The 20,056-nt window shown below is 42.7% G+C and overlaps 1 protein-coding gene across 4 annotated transcripts in view; it reads left to right on the top strand.

The window, feature by feature from the left end:
• Positions 1–20,056, top strand: part of LOC131102345 (engulfment and cell motility protein 1) — an 87,207-nt gene that overhangs the window by 66,167 nt on the left and 984 nt on the right. For 3 of the 4 annotated variants that reach the window (XM_058047937.1, XM_058047935.1, XM_058047936.1), the window contains 6 exons: positions 9,068–9,204; positions 14,742–14,905; positions 15,322–15,434; positions 17,577–17,684; positions 19,111–19,193; positions 19,823–19,900. In XM_058047937.1, the coding sequence (XP_057903920.1) occupies positions 9,068–9,204; positions 14,742–14,905; positions 15,322–15,434; positions 17,577–17,684; positions 19,111–19,193; positions 19,823–19,900 (683 nt within the window). Of the gene's footprint in view, positions 1–9,067; positions 9,205–11,516; positions 11,854–14,741; positions 14,906–15,321; positions 15,435–17,576; positions 17,685–19,110; positions 19,194–19,822; positions 19,901–20,056 lie in introns of those variants that run through there. The other variant, XM_058047938.1, reaches the window with a different exon arrangement.

The following is a 20,056-nucleotide window of genomic DNA, read 5'->3' as shown; positions in this document are numbered from 1 at the left end:
AAATGCCATTTTATGCCCTTTTTGGGCTCTTCTGGGCCCCCTGTTGAGTGTGTGTGAGGTTCCCCCTGTTTTTTTCACCAGAAAAGTGCATTTTCAGCAAGTTGAAAAAATTGAAAAAAACGACATACTAACCCCCTTACGTTTTTTTCAAAAATCACAAAATTTAAAACTGGCATTTTATGCCCTTTTTGGGCTCTTCTGGGCCCCCTGTTGAGTGTGTGTGAGGTTTCCGCTGTTTTTTTTACCAGAAAAGTGCATTTTCAGCAAGTTGAAAAAATTGAAAAAAACGACATACTAACCCCTTACGTTTTTTTCAAAAATCACAAAATTTAAAACTGGCATTTTATGCCCTTTTTGGGCTCTTCTGGGCCCCCTGTTGAGTGTGTGTGAGGTTTCCGCTGTTTTTTTTACCAGAAAAGTGCATTTTCAGCAAGTTGAAAAAATTGAAAAAAACGACATACTAACCCCTTACGTTTTTTTCAAAAATCACAAAATTTAAAACTGGCATTTTATGCCCTTTTTGGGCTCTTCTGGGCCCCCTGTTGAGTGTGTGTGAGGTTCCCCCTGTTTTTTTCACCAGAAAAGTGCATTTTCAGCAAGTTGAAAAAATTGAAAAAAACGACATACTAACCCCTTACGTTTTTTTCAAAAATCACAAAATTTAAAACTGGCATTTTATGCCCTTTTTGGGCTCTTCTGGGCCCCCTGTTGAGTGTGTGTGAGGTTCCCCCTGTTTTTTTCACCAGAAAAGTGCATTTTCAGCAAGTTGAAAAAATTGAAAAAAACGACATACTAACCCCTTACGTTTTTTTCAAAAATCACAAAATTTAAAAATGCCATTTTATGCCCTTTTTGGGCTCTTCTGGGCCCCCTGTTGAGTGTGTGTGAGGTTTCCGCTGTTTTTTTTGACCAGAAAAGTGCATTTTCAGCAAGTTGACAAAATTGAAAAAAACGACATACTAACCCCTTACGTTTTTTTCAAAAATCACCAAATTTAAATCTGGCATTTTATGCCATTTTTGGGCTCTTCTGGGCCCCCTGTTGAGTGTGTGTGAGGTTTCCGCTGTTTTTTTCACCAGAAAAGTGCATTTTTTTCAAGTTGAAAAAACTGAAAAAAACGACATACTAACCCCTTACGTTTTTTTCAAAAATCACAAAATTTAAAAATGCCATTTTATGCCCTTTTTGGGCTCTTCTGGGCCCCCTGTTGAGTGTGTGTGAGGTTTCCGCTGTTTTTTTCACCAGAAAAGTGCATTTTCAGCTAGTTGAAAAAATTGAAAAAAACGACATACTAACCCCTTACGTTTTTTTCAAAAATCACAAAATTTAAAACTGGCATTTTATGCCCTTTTTGGGCTCTTCTGGGCCCCCTGTTGAGTGTGTGTGAGGTTTCCGCTGTTTTTTTCACCAGAAAAGTGCATTTTCAGCAAGTTGAAAAAATTGAAAAAAACGACATACTAACCCCTTACGTTTTTTTCAAAAATCACAAAGTTTAAAAATGCTATTTTATGCCTTTTTTGGGCTCTTCTGGGCCCCCTGTTGAGTGTGTGTGAGGTTTCCGCTGTTTTTTTGACCAGAAAAGTGCATTTTCAGCAAGTTGAAAAAATTGAAAAAAACGACATACTAACCCCTTACGTTTTTTTCAAAAATCACAAAATTTTAATCTGGCATTTTATGCCATTTTTGGGCTCTTCTGGGCCCCCTGTTGAGTGTGTGTGAGGTTTCCGCTGTTTTTTTCACCAGAAAAGTGCATTTTTTTCAAGTTGAAAAAACTGAAAAAAAAATGACATACTAACCCCTTACGTTTTTTTCAAAAATCACAAAATTTAAAACTGGCATTTTATGCCCTTTTTGGGTGCTTCTGGGCCCCCTGTTGAGTGTGTGTGAGGTTCCCCCTGTGTTTTTCACCAGAAAAGTGCATTTTCAGCAAGTTGAAAAAATTGAAAAAAACGACATACTAACCCCTTACGTTTTTTTCAAAAATCACAAAATTTAAAAATGCCATTTTATGCCCTTTTTGGGCTCTTCTGGGCCCCCTGTTGAGTGTGTGTGAGGTTTCCGCTGTTTTTTTGACCAGAAAAGTGCATTTTCAGCAAGTTGAAAAAACTGAAAAAAACGACATACTAACCCCTTACGTTTTTTTCAAAAATCACAAAATTTAAAACTGGCATTTTATGCCATTTTTGGGCTCTTCTGGGCCCCCTGTTGAGTGTGTGTGAGGTTTCCGCTGTTTTTTTGACCAGAAAAGTGCATTTTCAGCAAGTTGAAAAAATTGAAAAAAACGACATACTAACCCCTTACGTTTTTTTCAAAAATCACAAAATTTAAAAATGCCATTTTATGCCCTTTTTGGGCTCTTCTGGGCCCCCTGTTGAGTGTGTGTGAGGTTTCCGCTGTTTTTTTCACCAGAAAAGTGCATTTTCAGCAAGTTGAAAAAATTGAAAAAAACGACATACTAACCCCTTACGTTTTTTTCAAAAATCACAAAATTTAAAAATGCTATTTTATGCCTTTTTTGGGCTCTTCTGGGCCCCCTGTTGAGTGTGTGTGAGGTTTCCGCTGTTTTTTTGACCAGAAAAGTGCATTTTCAGCAAGTTGAAAAAATTGAAAAAAACGACATACTAACCCCTTACGTTTTTTTCAAAAATCACAAAATTTAAAAATGCCATTTTATGCCCTTTTTGGGTGCTTCTGGGCCCCCTGTTGAGTGTGTGTGAGGTTTCCGCTGTTTTTTTTTTACCAGAAAAGTGCATTTTCAGCAAGTTGACAAAATTGAAAAAAACGACATACTAACCCCTTACGTTTTTTTCAAAAATCACAAAATTTAAATCTGGCATTTTATGCCATTTTTGGGCTCTTCTGGGCCCCCTGTTGAGTGTGTGTGAGGTTTCCGCTGTTTTTTTCACCAGAAAAGTGCATTTTTTTCAAGTTGAAAAAATTGAAAAAAAACGACATACTAACCCCTTACGTTTTTTTCAAAAATCACAAAATTTAAAAATGCCATTTTATGCCATTTTTGGGCTCTTCTGGGCCCCCTGTTGAGTGTGTGTGAGGTTTCCGCTGTTTTTTTGACCAGAAAAGTGCATTTTCAGCAAGTTGAAAAAATTGAAAAAAACGACATACTAACCCCTTACGTTTTTTTCAAAAATCACAAAATTTAAATCTGGCATTTTATGCCATTTTTGGGCTCTTCTGGGCCCCCTGTTGAGTGTGTGTGAGGTTTCCGCTGTTTTTTTCACCAGAAAAGTGCATTTTCAGCAAGTTGAAAAAATTGAAAAAAACGACATACTAACCCCTTACGTTTTTTTCAAAAATCACAAAATTTTAATCTGGCATTTTATGCCATTTTTGGGCTCTTCTGGGCCCCCTGTTGAGTGTGTGTGAGGTTTCCGCTGTTTTTTTCACCAGAAAAGTGCATTTTTTTCAAGTTGAAAAAACTGAAAAAAATGACATACTAACCCCTTACGTTTTTTTCAAAAATCACAAAATTTAAAACTAGCATTTTATGCCCTTTTTGGGTGCTTCTGGGCCCCCTGTTGAGTGTGTGTGAGGTTCCCCCTGTTTTTTTCACCAGAAAAGTGCATTTTCAGCAAGTTGAAAAAATTGAAAAAAACGACATACTAACCCCTTACGTTTTTTTCAAAAATCACAAAATTTAAAAATGCCATTTTATGCCCTTTTTGGGCTCTTCTGGGCCCCCTGTTGAGTGTGTGTGAGGTTCCCCCTGTTTTTTTCACCAGAAAAGTGCATTTTCAGCAAGTTGAAAAAATTGAAAAAAACGACATACTAACCCCTTACGTTTTTTTCAAAAATCACAAAATTTAAAACTGGCATTTTATGCCCTTTTTTGGTGCTTCTGGGGCCCCTGTTGAGTGTGTGTGAGGTTTCCGCTGTTTTTTTCACCAGAAAAGTGCATTTTCAGCAAGTTGAAAAAATAAAAAAAAACGACATACTAACCCCTTACGTTTTTTTCAAAAATCACAAAATTTAAAACTGGCATTTTATGCCCTTTTTTGGTGCTTCTGGGGCCCCTGTTGAGTGTGTGTGAGGTTTCCGCTGTTTTTTTTGACCAGAAAAGTGCATTTTCAGCAAGTTGACAAAATTGAAAAAAACGACATACTAACCCCATACGTTTTTTTCAAAAATCACAAAATTTAAATCTGGCATTTTATGCCATTTTTGGGCTCTTCTGGGCCCCCTGTTGAGTGTGTGTGAGGTTTCCGCTGTTTTTTTCACCAGAAAAGTGCATTTTTTTCAAGTTGAAAAAATTGAAAAAAAACGACATACTAACCCCTTACGTTTTTTTCAAAAATCACAAAATTTAAAAATGCCATTTTATGCCCTTTTTGGGCTCTTCTGGGCCCCCTGTTGAGTGTGTGTGAGGTTTCCGCTGTTTTTTTCACCAGAAAAGTGCATTTTCAGCAAGTTGAAAAAATTGAAAAAAACGACATACTAACCCCTTACGTTTTTTTCAAAAATCACAAAATTTAAAAATGCTATTTTATGCCTTTTTTGGGCTCTTCTGGGCCCCCTGTTGAGTGTGTGTGAGGTTTCCGCTGTTTTTTTGACCAGAAAAGTGCATTTTCAGCAAGTTGAAAAAATTGAAAAAAACGACATACTAACCCCTTACGTTTTTTTCAAAAATCACAAAATTTAAAAATGCTATTTTATGCCTTTTTTGGGCTCTTCTGGGCCCCCTGTTGAGTGTGTGTGAGGTTTCCGCTGTTTTTTTGACCAGAAAAGTGCATTTTCAGCAAGTTGAAAAAATTGAAAAAAACGACATACTAACCCCTTACGTTTTTTTCAAAAATCACAAAATTTTAATCTGGCATTTTATGCCATTTTTGGGCTCTTCTGGGCCCCCTGTTGAGTGTGTGTGAGGTTTCCGCTGTTTTTTTCACCAGAAAAGTGCATTTTTTTCAAGTTGAAAAAACTGAAAAAAATGACATACTAACCCCTTACGTTTTTTTCAAAAATCACAAAATTTAAAACTGGCATTTTATGCCCTTTTTGGGTGCTTCTGGGCCCCCTGTTGAGTGTGTGTGAGGTTCCCCCTGTGTTTTTCACCAGAAAAGTGCATTTTCAGCAAGTTGAAAAAATTGAAAAAAACGACATACTAACCCCTTACGTTTTTTTCAAAAATCACTAAATTTAAAAATGCCATTTTATGCCCTTTTTGGGCTCTTCTGGGCCCCCTGTTGAGTGTGTGTGAGGTTTCCGCTGTTTTTTTGACCAGAAAAGTGCATTTTCAGCAAGTTGAAAAAACTGAAAAAAACGACATACTAACCCCTTACGTTTTTTTCAAAAATCACAAAATTTAAAACTGGCATTTTATGCCATTTTTGGGCTCTTCTGGGCCCCCTGTTGAGTGTGTGTGAGGTTTCCGCTGTTTTTTTGACCAGAAAAGTGCATTTTCAGCAAGTTGAAAAAATTGAAAAAAACGACATACTAACCCCTTACGTTTTTTTAAAAAATCACAAAATTTAAAAATGCCATTTTATGCCCTTTTTGGGCTCTTCTGGGCCCCCTGTTGAGTGTGTGTGAGGTTTCCGCTGTTTTTTTGACCAGAAAAGTGCATTTTCAGCAAGTTGAAAAAATTGAAAAAAACGACATACTAACCCCTTACGTTTTTTTCAAAAATCACAAAATTTTAATCTGGCATTTTATGCCATTTTTGGGCTCTTCTGGGCCCCCTGTTGAGTGTGTGTGAGGTTTCCGCTGTTTTTTTCACCAGAAAAGTGCATTTTTTTCAAGTTGAAAAAACTGAAAAAAATGACATACTAACCCCTTACGTTTTTTTCAAAAATCACAAAATTTAAAACTAGCATTTTATGCCCTTTTTGGGTGCTTCTGGGCCCCCTGTTGAGTGTGTGTGAGGTTCCCCCTGTTTTTTTCACCAGAAAAGTGCATTTTCAGCAAGTTGAAAAAATTGAAAAAAACGACATACTAACCCCTTACGTTTTTTTCAAAAATCACAAAATTTAAAAATGCCATTTTATGCCCTTTTTGGGCTCTTCTGGGCCCCCTGTTGAGTGTGTGTGAGGTTCCCCCTGTTTTTTTCACCAGAAAAGTGCATTTTCAGCAAGTTGAAAAAATTGAAAAAAACGACATACTAACCCCTTACGTTTTTTTCAAAAATCACAAAATTTAAAACTGGCATTTTATGCCCTTTTTTGGTGCTTCTGGGGCCCCTGTTGAGTGTGTGTGAGGTTTCCGCTGTTTTTTTCACCAGAAAAGTGCATTTTCAGCAAGTTGAAAAAATTAAAAAAAACGACATACTAACCCCTTACGTTTTTTTCAAAAATCACAAAATTTAAAACTGGCATTTTATGCCCTTTTTTGGTGCTTCTGGGGCCCCTGTTGAGTGTGTGTGAGGTTTCCGCTGTTTTTTTTACCAGAAAAGTGCATTTTCAGCAAGTTGAAAAAATTGAAAAAAACGACATACTAACCCCTTACGTTTTTTTCAAAAATCACAAAATTTAAAACTGGCATTTTATGCCCTTTTTTGGTGCTTCTGGGGCCCCTGTTGAGTGTGTGTGAGGTTTCCGCTGTTTTTTTTGACCGGAAAAGTGCATTTTCAGCAAGTTGAAAAAATTGAAAAAAACGACATACTAACCCCTTACGTTTTTTTCAAAAATCACAAAATTTAAAACTGGCATTTTATGCCATTTTTGGGCTCTTCTGGGCCCCCTGTTGAGTGTGTGTGAGGTTTCCGCTGTTTTTTTGACCAGAAAAGTGCATTTTCAGCAAGTTGAAAAAATTGAAAAAAACGACATACTAACCCCTTACGTTTTTTTCAAAAATCACAAAATTTAAAAATGCCATTTTATGCCCTTTTTGGGTGCTTCTGGGCCCCCTGTTGAGTGTGTGTGAGGTTTCCGCTGTTTTTTTTGACCAGAAAAGTGCATTTTCAGCAAGTTGACAAAATTGAAAAAAACGACATACTAACCCCTTACGTTTTTTTCAAAAATCACAAAATTTAAATCTGGCATTTTATGCCATTTTTGGGCTCTTCTGGGCCCCCTGTTGAGTGTGTGTGAGGTTTCCGCTGTTTTTTTCACCAGAAAAGTGCATTTTTTTCAAGTTGAAAAAATTGAAAAAAACGACATACTAACCCCTTACGTTTTTTTCAAAAATCACAAAATTTAAAAATGCCATTTTATGCCCTTTTTGGGCTCTTCTGGGCCCCCTGTTGAGTGTGTGTGAGGTTTCCGCTGTTTTTTTCACCAGAAAAGTGCATTTTCAGCAAGTTGAAAAAACTGAAAAAAACGACATACTAACCCCTTACGTTGAAAAAACCCTTACGTATACATATACATACATACATTCATATATACACACATACATATATAGATATATATACAGACATACCTATATCTACCATATATGTATATATATATATATTCATGTATACATACACATACATACAAAAATATACATACATACATATGTTCATACAAATTATACATATTTACATACATAGAATAGATAACAGATGTATACATATATAGATATACATATAAAAACATACATATATTCACATATACATACATATACACACACATATGTACATGTATGTATGCATACAAATATATATATATATGTATACATATATACATACATACATATAGACATATATATACAAACATATATATATATATACATACATACATATATATTATTCACTTGAGGGCTGCAGAGAGCCTCTCAAACATGGCCACACACACACACACACACACACAGGACTGTAAAATGGTGCTGACGTTGCTGGCTGGACACACACACACACACACAGACACACACACACACACACACAGACACACACTTTCCCCTGGTCACAGTTGGACATGAGGGTTCTACAATTAGAGCGAGGATGACATCTTTCACTGTGGATTCATCATGTGGCATCGCTGCAAGGTGACTCTGCACACACACACACACACACACACACACACACACCTAAACACACACACACACACACACACAGAGTGGACTTTGGCAGATGTCAGGGATGGCGCCGGGCCCACTAAAGTCACCCCCCCCCCCACGCCCCTGCAGGCCTCATTTGCATGGTGGCCAGCCCGACTAATGAGCTCCTCTGCTGACGTCACTTCAAGTCCTCGGGGGTGGGGGTTGTAGGGGGTAGCGGTCGGCGGAGAGTAACCAACCACCCACCCTCCCCCCCCACCCCCGTTCTGCCTGACACCAAAATAGACATGCTCTGACTTGCAGTCGGACGATGACAGCTCGCCTCCTGACCTCAGCAGGCCATCACGCACATCCCATCATCCCAGGAGAGGGGGCGTCCTTTTTGGTCGGGACAACGAGAATATACACCGCCTTTAGAGTGGTCTGTGTACAGCTTGAATACCAAAGATATGATTTTTTTTTCTCCAATTGGAAGGGAATTTCCATAAAAATAGACATTTTTATGGGCGCATCAGTTTACGTTAACGTGTCGCGCTTATGAAACTTGGCGCCAAAGACGGCAACGCGGGTGTGACGTAACGCTGCTCCACACGCAAAGCTTTTAAGAAGAGGATGAAACATCGAGCTGAATTAAAGCGCACGAGATGTGATGGTTTGTGACATTCGCCGCGTTATTACGCCGCCGCCGCCGCCTCGAAGCGGTGAGCCGATGACGGCGACATGACTTTGCACTCGGAGATCTTCCCAGGCGTAAACGTCGCAGCGGCACGGCGGCTTCCGTGGTGACATTTGGTCAGGAAAGCAAAACGTGTTTGTCGCTACGGTGAAGCAGGGCGCCGCGTCGCTTAGATGAGCCCAAAATATCGACAATGTAGGCCGACGTGAAGGTTTGTGATGAAATATTCATGCGTACACAACCTGCAAACAAGATGTCTGTTTGGATGGTTTGCATAAACCTTGCAAGTCAACTACTTGCTGCTTTCGGGGGTGGCTCCACGTCTCGCATTGTGCTCGTCTTTGGCTCCGCCCCCAAACGTGACACCTAAAACGCTGGAAGAAAGGCCAAACTTTTAGCTCAACAGTTGCACACAAAAACGTTCACGCTAACCATCATCCACGTCCATCTGCTTGTCCGCAGCCGGTGAAAACTGCCACGACTTCCACCCCATGTTCTTCACGCACGACCGCTCCTTCGAGGAGTTCTTCTGCATCTGCATCCAGCTCCTCAACAAGACCTGGAAGGAGATGAGGGCCACCAGCGAGGACTTCAACAAGGTACGTCTAACTCTGCTCGCCGCCGACACTCGTGGGGAAGAATTTATTTTAGCTTGAGGTTAGGCTAGCCTTGTCGGCGGTACGACTATGGCTGGGGTTAAGCTTATGACCTGGATACTAAAAATATATATCAGTGGAAATGAATAATAAAATAAATAAAAAAATTAATAAAATAAAAAAAAAATAATAATAAATAATAGGATGGAAAAATCATTACCACATATTTTAATATATGTAAAATATAAAATAGAGAATAAATAAATATATTTAATAAATAATATTAATAAAATGTATTTAATTATAAATATATTTATATAAATATATATGTAAAATATAGACATGGAAACTAAAAACATAGACTAAAACATGAATTCATCTAAATCAAATATAAATACAGTAAACCTGGGATATATCGGACTCGGATATATCGGAAATTGGCTCACAACGGACAGATAAAAAAGAAGCGATTTTTCTGTAATGCATTTCCAATAAAAATTCATTGCATATATCGGATTTTTTATAACGGATTTCGCCTATTTCGGACAAAATCTCCAGTCCCGTTCCAATGCATTTCCATGAAATTTCCCTGGCATATATCGGATGGCCGCATCGTGGCGCTCCGATTGGCCGAATGGTGACAGGCCGCTATACGACGTCATTTGCAGCGTTTGCAGCGTTGCCTGCGCGTCCAGGTACATTGGAAACATAGTCAAGGAAGTGCCTTTTTATAACGGATAAAATCCCATTTACGCATATACCGGATAGAAATCCCATATATGCGTAAAACGGACATTTTCCGGTATACGCATATAACGGATTTCGCTTATATCGGACAAAACCAGTGGGAACAATTGAATCCGATATATCCGAGGTTTACTGTATATATTTAGACTATATACAGTATAAGTAAAGATATAAGTCAAATATAAATATTAATTATATATAATATTACACATATAAAAATATAACACACATAAAATATATAGCCAAAAAATCCATATAAAAAAAATTCCAATATAAAGTATATCTTATAACAATTAAATTGCATCATTTGAGGGTTGGTTAAAAAAAAAAAAAGGCCAGCATTGTTAGTCCAGTGAACGGCATCACGTCACGTCTATGACATGAACGTCTCCGGGCCCCCCCAATATGGCCAGGCGTATGGGATGTTCCCAAGCCGCAAACCAAAAAATCAAATATGAACAAAAAATTCCAATATAAAGTATATGCTATAACAATGAAATTGCATCATTTGAGGGTCGGTTGGGAAAAAAAAGGCCAGCATTGTTAGTCCAGTGAACGGCATCACGTCACATCTATGACATGAATGGCTAGGCATATGGGGTGTTCCCAAGCCGCAATCAGACACCCGCATGAACGCCACAACACCACAGGAGCCGTAGACCATAGGCCGTGTCCGGGACCAGACAGAGGTCCAGGTTAGGCCTTCAAAATAAATTTTTAAAAAGTCAAAAAATACAGTTTCAAACTTTTTGTTGACTGTCAGTGTATAACATATAATATATATAAACTCTTATATTACCTTTACTTAGTTCAGGATACTAAGCCTTATCCTAAACCCGAGGCCTAGCCTTAACTCCAGCCCTAGTCCTAGTCCTAACCCTGCGACATAAAATAATAAATACTACATTAAATATGAAATGAAAAATGTGCAGACTTTAGCTTTAGCATGAAACGGCTGCTGTTGATTAGCATATTCGTCATCGTGTCGGTGATGTCACTCCTTCATCTTTCTGCGTACGTCAACTCAGACGGCCGGGATAGAAACCCGATGGGAATATGGAAATATGGAAATATGGAAATAATAACGAGATCATCATCATCATCATCATCATCATCATCATTAGCATGTGTGAGTGCGCCTCCTCCTTAAAGATGTCAGCTGTAAAGCTGCGTGTCGTCTACAGAGTGAAGCGTGTGTTTGTAAGCGAGGCGAGGCCGATGCTGCTCCCGGGGCAACCGTTTCCTCCTGTTGCCATAGCAACCATCAACCAATTACGGGCTCACCGGGCCTGCACGGCCGTCCGTGTCTTTGGTGCTTCTCGGTCGCATGCGTTGTTTTTTGCGTTTGCGCGAGCGTCTTTATCCGCCTCCATCTCCTCTGTTGGGGGGGGGGGGGGACACTGATGTAGTGACTGCCTCCACCCCTCCCCCCGCCGTCTACATCCACACACACACACACAGTGTCATCACGTGATCCACTCGCTGCATCACAATTGGCGTTGGTGACGGTGGCGTGCATCCAATCAGGACGTAAGCTAGCAGATCAACATAAGCGAGGCTGCCTGATGCTCTCAGACTCGCAGAGGGAGGGAGCAAGGAGGCACGGGAGGGAAGGGTGGAGGACGCTAGCAAGGAAGCGGAATACACACAAAGCGTCAAATCCCCAGGATTAAACGGCCGAGCGGGAAGAGGAGCGGCGTTTTTTTTTGCCAGGAGGGACGCCGTGGCTGACGCTAACGCTAGCTGTCAGCCACCATCATCTAGACGGCCATCTGCCTCCTCCTCCTCGTCCTCGTCGTCCCCCCCCCTCCCACCACCACCACCCGCCACCCCCTCCCGGTGTGTCCCGCTAGGATTCAGTGAGCGTGGAGCATCGCAGTACGCGTGCAAGCATGGAGGTGACATGTAAGTACTCCACATGCATGAGGAGGAAAACGAGGAGGAGGTGTTGAGTGAGTGGGTGGGTGGCGATGGTGGGGGGGGGGGGGGTCACCTAGCGGAGGACGACCCCCATCTTGATATATAATCTACTGGATTAGACTAACCCTCCCTTTTCCTGCATCCCTATGTGTGTGTGTGTGTGTGTGTGAGTGACGGGGGGGGGGGCTTTGTTATCAACGGGATTACGTTCCCACCTCTGGAAAATTCTGTGATGTTTGTCGTCACGGGGGGGGTGGACGGATGGTAAACATGGGATTAACGGCAGACTTTCCGCTTCACTGGTTAGAGTATGGAAGTGTGTGGGACTACTAGCATCCTCATTAGATGTGCAGACCTTCAACCTGGACACGCCCCTCCGGGAGTCACATGGCGCTCATCTTCTCTGGGAGTCCTGGAGTAAATAATCTGCATGGATCGTCTCTTATTCCTCTTTTATTCCCGCATGGCAAGGGGCGGGGTTGTGGGGTAGGGGTAGGATGGGGGCTCGGGGTTAGGGTCAGGGATAGGGGTTAAGGTTGGAGGGTCAGGGATAGGGGTTAAGGTCGGAGGGTCAGGGATAGGGGTTAAGGTCGGAGGGTCAGGGATAGGGGTTAAGGTTGGAGGGTCAGGGATAGGGGTTAAGGTTGGAGGTTAGGGGGTCAGGGATAGGGGTTAAGGTTGGAGGGTCAGGGATAGGGGTTAAGGTTGGAGGGTCAGGGATAGGGGTTAAGGTTGGAGGGTCAGGGATAGGGGTTAAGGTTGGAGGGTCAGGGATAGGGGTTAAGGTTGGAGGTTAGGGGGTCAGGGATAGGGGTTAGGATGATGGTATAGGGGTTAAGGTGAGGAAGAGATGTTAAGGTCAGGGGCTAGAAACAGGGCTAGGGGTTAGGTAGTGAGGGTTAGGGGCTAGGGGTTAGGTACTGAGGGATAGGGATAAGGGATGGCGAGTTGGGGTGAGGGCCAAAATTTTAGGGGTGAGGAATTAGGGGCTAACGTTAGGAAGTGAGGGTTAGGGTTGAAGAACAGGGGCTAAGGGTTAGGTGGTGAGGGATAGGGGGTTGGGGTGAGGGCCAAGGTTAGGTGGTGAGGGTTAGGGGTGAGAGATCGGGGTTGGGTTCGGGGCTAAGGTTAGGTAGTGGGGGATAGGGATGGTTGGTTGGGGCTAAGGTTAGGTAGCGAGTTCGGGGTGATGGATAGGAGTTAAGGGTTAGGTAGTAAGGTTTAGGGGTGGGTGATAGGGGCTAGGGATGGGGGTTAGTGTGAGGGCTAAGGGTTAGGGGTGAGGGATGGGGATTGGGGTGAGGACTAGGGGTTAGGGATGAGGAATAGGGGCTAGAAGAGGTAGGGAAAGAAGAAAATATGGCGACCGTCTTTTCCAGTTAGTGTACAAGATTTGGGATAGCACCCCACGAAGCGTGTACCTGCTTATGTCGACAACCCGTCCATCAAGTCCTGGGCGGCCGACGTCCACACGCACACGTCGTCCCCCTAGGATTGAAATAGAAACATCCATCAATGGAGGAAAAGCAACCAAGTACCCATCATCCATCGTCCATCGTCCATCATCACTGCCGTCTTTGTGCGGAGATGTACAACCTGGACACGCCCTCCACCCCCACCCCAACCCCGGGTATCACATGGCGGTGCTGTGTTTTATTTTTTGCCGAGGCAGACGTCCATGCTGCACCACCGTGTGCAATCGGGACCAGCCCCTCCCACTAATAAAACGCCACCCTCCTCCTCCTCCTCCTCTTTTTGTGATTTGATGAGCTCTCGTAGCGTCTTTGTTTGCGTCTCCTATTTTACCCTCTCCTCGTCCCTCCACCCCTTCTCCTCCGTTCCTCCTTTTCTTTGGCTTCAGACGGGATATTTATGTCGTCCCGCACGCCTCACCTCCCACTCTTTTTTTTTTTAATGTATTTTTTGGCAAGCTAGGATGCTCGGTGCATGCCTTGGGTTCTTACGGGATGCAACTGCTTTGGTCTCTTAAAGCGACGGTGTTCTTTTGTCAACATGTTTACCATCATCACATATCAAGGACTAACTAGTACGTAAAACACCGTAAAAGTAACATATTTCAGTCACTTGGTGGGGGGGGGTTACAATAGCATGTCGGGCAGCTTTTCACAAGGGAACAAGCTGAGTGTGTGTATACAGCTTTAATGCTAATGCACCGTTTGTCCACACCCACATGTGTAGCGAAGCCTGAGGAAGGACGTTTTTCAAGAGTGAGGAACACTTCATCAACACAAATGACGGTTTTAAACGTTCCAAACGTTTACGAGCATTGAGAGAAAGGAGCCCACCAAGCAGGCCAACGTCCTAAAAGTGAAGCTAGTGATGAAGTTGGCCGAGTTTAGCACTTTAGCTTTTAATCCCCGCAATGTGTCGCTGCTAAGAATGTGTGGGTTTATTATTATTATTATTATTATTTTTTTTTTTTACAGAGTGAGACCTCCTGGGGGCTTTTCAGATCTACATTTAGAAACGCTTCAAATCCTTTCTTTGCCATCGCCAGACGAGGCGAACCGCCGCGTTTTTTTTTTTTTTCTAAACTTGACAAATTAAGAGGCCGCTTTAAGAAGATTACGACCGCTCGCTCGCGTCGTCTTCCGATTTTCCGCCACTTAGTCCAGATTAGTAGCGACTCCAGAGGCTTTGGAAGGTCGGCTGGCGGATTTCACTTTGGGTTTTTCGGCACCGTCACGCCCCGGAAAAGACGATTTAAGGAGGAAGGTTAGGGAGGGGAGGTCATCTCGGAAGGAGGAAGGATGTCTAATCTAATGGTCGACACCGATGTCCAACGGAAGTAGGTCATCTGTTTGACTTTGTGACCCCGCCCCCCTCCGCCCCCCCCCCTTCCTGTGTTGCAGGTCATGCAGGTGGTGAGGGAGCAGATCATGCGAGCGCTCACTCTCAAGCCTAATTCCCTGGACCATTTCAAGAGTCGCCTGCAGAACCTGAGCTACACCGAGATCCTCAAGATACGCCAGTCGGAGAGAATGAATCAGGAGGACTTCCAGTCCCGCCCCATCCTGTGAGTCAGCCAATCAGCTTTTATAGCAAAACTAAAGCATACTCAAGACCATGGGCGCTCGTGAAGCGCGCGTCTCTTTTTATGTCTCCTATTCAATCATCTTTGAGCGTCCTTTTAATGGCGCCGCCGTCCCCCGCTTTGTCTTTGCAGGGAGAAACGTGTCAAAATAAAAAAGTGTTAGCGTCCTCGCAGAGTGACTGAGTGATCACGCTAATGGACAGCGTGGTCCGGTCCCGCCCCCGTTTTATGCAGTAGCTCACACCTGTCGTCAAAATCCAGTCCTTTGCTGTCTCATTTGCATAATTTATGCGCGCAGTTGCATTGAATGCAGCAGTGGCTCGTCATGCGTGTGCATGAATACTTCATACATGGAGGATGACGTTGTATGAGCTGGTGTGTTTTTTTCCTTCCTGCAGGGAGCTGAGGGAGAAGATCCAGCCAGAGATCATGGAGTTGATCAAACAACAGAGGCTCAACAGATTATGTGAAGGAACCTGCTTCCGCAAGATCAGCAGTCGCAGGAGGCAAGGTGGGACCCAAGTCCTCTTTGATGCTCGCCATGCTTTTATGATTTATGATGCTCGTCAATTGGAAGTCATTGGCTGGCTCAGAAGAAAGGAACTGGAGTCGTGCTAGACACTCGCTCAGCATTTTGGGACTACGTACAGTACAGTATGTTCTTGTTTTGGGACTACGTACAGTATGTTCTTGTTTTGGGACTACATACAGTACAGTGTGTACTTGTTTTGGGACTACGTACAGTACAGTATGTACTTGTTTTGGGACTACGTACAGTACAGTATGTACTTTGGGACTACGTACAGTACAGTATGTACTTGTTTTGGGACTACGTACAGTACAGTATGTACTTGTTTTGGGACTACATACAGTACAGTATGTACTTGTTTTGGGACTACATACAGTATGTACTTGTTTTGGGACTACGTACAGTACAGTATGTACTTGTTTTGGGACTACGTACAGTACAGTATGTACTTGTTTTGGGACTACGTACAGTACAGTATGTACTTGTTTTGGGGCAACGTACAGTACAGTATGTACTTGTTTTGGGGCTACATACAGTACAGTATGTACTTGTTTTGGGACTACGTACAGTACAGTATGTACTTTGGGACTACGTACAGTACAGTATGTACTTTGGGGCTACGTACAGTACAGTATGTACTTGTTTTGGGACTACATACAGTACAGTATGTACTTGTTTTGGGGCAACGTACAGTACAGTATGTACTTGTTTTGGGGCAACGTACAGTACAGTATGTACTTGTTTTGGGGCAACGTACAGTACAGTATGTACTTGTTTTGGGACTACATACAGTACAGTATGTACTTGTTTTGGGACTACGTACAGTACAGTATGTACTTGTTTTGGGGCAACGTACAGTACAGTATGTACTTGTTTTGGGGCAACGTACAGTACAGTATGTACTTGTTTTGGGGCTACATACAGTACAGTGTGTACTTGTTTTGGGACTACGTACAGTACAGTATGTACTTGTTTTGGGACTACGTACAGTACAGTATGTACTTGTTTTGGGGCAACGTATAGTACAGTATGTACTTGGATGTACAGCTCATGGCATACACCTCTACACCTGCAGCTGGGGAGAAATGTCGTCAGCTCCAGAAGGAGGCTGGGGAGGAAGGAGGAAGGAGGCCAGTCAAGGAGGAAAGTTGAGGAGGAAGGAGGCCAGCTCAGGCAGAAAGCTGAGGAGGAAGGAGAAGGCCAGCAAGGAGGAAAGATGAGGAGTAAGGAGGCGGCCAGCTCAGGTGAAAAGTTGAAGGAGGAGGAGGAGGAAGGTCAGCTCATGAGGAAAGTTGAGGAGGAAGGAGGTCAGCTAAGGAGGAAAGTTGAGGAGGAAGGAGGAATGTTGAGGAGGAAGGTCATCTATGGAGGAAAATTGAGGAAGGTCAGCTAATGAGGAAAGTTGAGGAGGAAGGAGGTCAGCTCGGGAGTAAAGTTGAGGAGCAAGGAGTTCGGCTAAGGAGGAATGTTGAGGAGGAAGGTCAGCTGAGGAGGAAGGAAATCAGATAAGGAGGAAGGAGGTCAGATGAGGAAAGTTGAGGAGGAAGGAGGTCGGCTAAGGAGTAAAGTTAAGGAGGAAGGAGGTCAGCTAAGGAGAAATGTCGAGGAGGAAGGAGTTCAGGTAAGGAGGAAGGAGGTCAGCTGAGGAGGAATGTTGAGGTGGAAGGTCATCTAAGGAGGAAAGTTGAGGAGGAAGGAGGTCAGCTCAGGAGTAAAGTTAAGGAGGAAGGAGGTCAGCTAAGGAGGAATGTCGAGGAGGAAGGTCAGCTAAGGAGGAAGGAGGTCAGCTAAGGAGTAAAGATGTGAGGTCATTGAGCGTGTTGATAAGGTATGTCTGTATGCACACTAGATGACACCCACCTCACCGCCTCCATGGCTCCACCAAAAGGCTCCTATTTTGCCAGAGGAGCACCAGCTCCAAGCATCCTTCTCCCTTGCCTCCAACCCGCCAACCAGACAAAGCAAACATTCGGCTTCAATCTGTCGCTACTGTCAGGTTTCCGTAGACCATCACGGCCCGTCTGCTCCTCCTGGTTCTCCTCCAGCTCGGCTTAGATGCCACCGTGACTCAGCGGCCGCTGACTTCCTGTTTAAATCCATCTTTATCTTCCCTCCCCCCCGCAGACAAGTTCTGGTACTGCCGGCTGTCTCCCAACCACAAAGTCCTGCACTACGGAGACCTGGAGGAGAGCCCCCAGGGGGAGGTGCCCCACGACTCCCTGCAGGACAAACGTAGGTGGAGCCTAAGATGGCTGCTTCTTCTTTCATTCATTTCAAATCTATGGTCTTTTAATGTTCGTTTGAAACCAATTAGATTCTCATTTCAATTCTAATTAGCCTTCTGAATGTTTACATGGCAGAGGAAGCTAGCATAGTTAGCATCATTCTAAACTCTGCCCATGAAACATCAACATAGGACTTTTAGTGTGAAGGGGCTTTTATTTTGGAAGGCAACTTTACTACAGCAGTAGTACACTCGTCCTTCATTCCTGGCGGTTAATGGCTTCCAGACCCGACCCCGATATAGGATGGAATGTTCATGAATATAATATAAAAAAATAACTAGTTATGACTTTCTAAATGTTTTTTTAACATTATTGAAGTCCTGTAGACATGAAATAACACCCCTATAGTCAATTACACGTCTATTATTATGCGTTGTTTACACCGCTTGCACTAGTATGTGACAGGGCCTCTAGATGTGAGCGAACCAGTTAGCCTCAAATGTTCTCCTTACCACAGGGAAGGGCAAACTACGGCCCGGGGGCCACATCCGGCCCGCCAAGTGTTTGAATACGGCCCGCCCAATCTTTCCAAAGTATTTAATTTAAACTCAACATACAACCTGGCATCATGGCCTGAGCCAACCTTTTGATGGTTGTATCAATTTCGTTGTTTGACATGGTCTGTTGTTTACAAAGTGCTCCTGAAAAAAGAGACACAAGCACATAATAATTATAATAATTATAATAATAATAATTATATTATTATTATAACTATTATAATTATTATATTTATTATATTAATGCTAATTATTATATTAATTATATATAATAATATTGTTATATTTGCATATTTTACATTATAATATAATAATTATTATTTTTATTTTAATTATTATAATATTTTATTATTTTTAAAATATTTAAATATAAATATAAAATAATAAATAATAATAGCAGATTGCATGACAATTTTACAGATACAATAATACCAGGTGGACTGTTACGTGTAAAATATATAGTCTGCCCCCCCCCGGAAATTTTGTTATATCAATGCGGCCCGCGAGTCAAAAAGTTTGCCCACCCCTGCCTTACCACTTCCACACGGAATGGGAGGAGAACCTTTTTTTCATGCTGTTTTTTCATGTCTGGTGTCTACGTGGATGCAGGGCAGGGTAGTGTATTAAGGGCTCATAAATGCTACCTAGTGGCCAGAATGCTACATATCGCTGGTATTTGTTTTGCCTAGCAGACCACAGTCCACCACCAAACAGCCGCCATTCATTCTGATGACTGTAACAACCGTGTTTATAAGTACCTAAGTGTATAAGTACCTAAGTGTATAAGTACCAAAGTGTATAAGTACCAAAGTGTATAAGTACCAAATGGGACGGTGTGTGATGGAAGGTAAAATACTGACCTGCTTTCCTCCCCAGTGCCGGTGGCGGACATCAAGGCTGTCATCACGGGCAAAGACTGTCCTCACATGAAGGAGAAGGGCGCCCTCAAGCAGAACAAGGTGCGTCAGTGCATGACATGATCTACCGTCGTCCCTCCTTTATCACCGTCGGCTGCCTCCAGACCCGACCGCGATGGGTGAATTCCCGTAAAGTAGGAAACACGATTCGAGCCCAGTAGACATGAAATAACACCCCTGTAGTCACTTACATCACACTGCGCCGGCTTTGGGATCACTGATGGGATATAACATGGCCGCCGCCAGCATGGCAAGCCACTGCGCTAACGAGTTAGCCACCCTAATTCACTTATTCTACTGTGAACTTAAAGTGTTTCAGATGGACTGGGGAAGAAAGACAAAGAAGATAAACTTACCACTTCCACATGGAATGAGAGGAGATAACATTAACAAGAGTAACATTACTGATGCCTAGTAACTTCCATCCATTTTCTATTCCGCTTATCCTCCCTTATCGGGCAGCTGGGGTATGCTGGAGCCTATCCCAGCTGTCTTTGGGCAACAGGCCCATATAACTTGACTCACATAGAGTAACTTTGAATATTTTTGGACTAATACTAGGCCATAGTCAACCATGACTGATGTTCCTGATGTTCTCTGATTGAGTCGCTAACGTTCAGCAGGATAAGACAAGTCCTAACATGTTCTTCCACCCCTCATGTCTTCTCCAGGAGGTGCTGGAGCTGGCCTTCTCCATCCTCTACGAGTCGGATGAATATTTAAACTTTATCGCTCCGGACAAGCATGAGGTAAGACGTCTAACGTCTTATTTAGGGCTGCACCAATCTGGCTCCATTACAGTCTCTTAGTACAATTTTCAATAAGTAATGTTCTAATCTGGTCCTGATCATGGATCCACGATGATGCCATTGAAGATGCGAGCGAGTGGCTAATCGAGTTTTATG

The sequence above is a fragment of the Doryrhamphus excisus genome, chromosome 14 (assembly GCF_030265055.1).
Source record: "Doryrhamphus excisus isolate RoL2022-K1 chromosome 14, RoL_Dexc_1.0, whole genome shotgun sequence".
Lineage (NCBI taxonomy): Eukaryota > Metazoa > Chordata > Actinopteri > Syngnathiformes > Syngnathidae > Doryrhamphus > Doryrhamphus excisus.
This window is presented reverse-complemented; position numbering and strand designations above follow the sequence as displayed.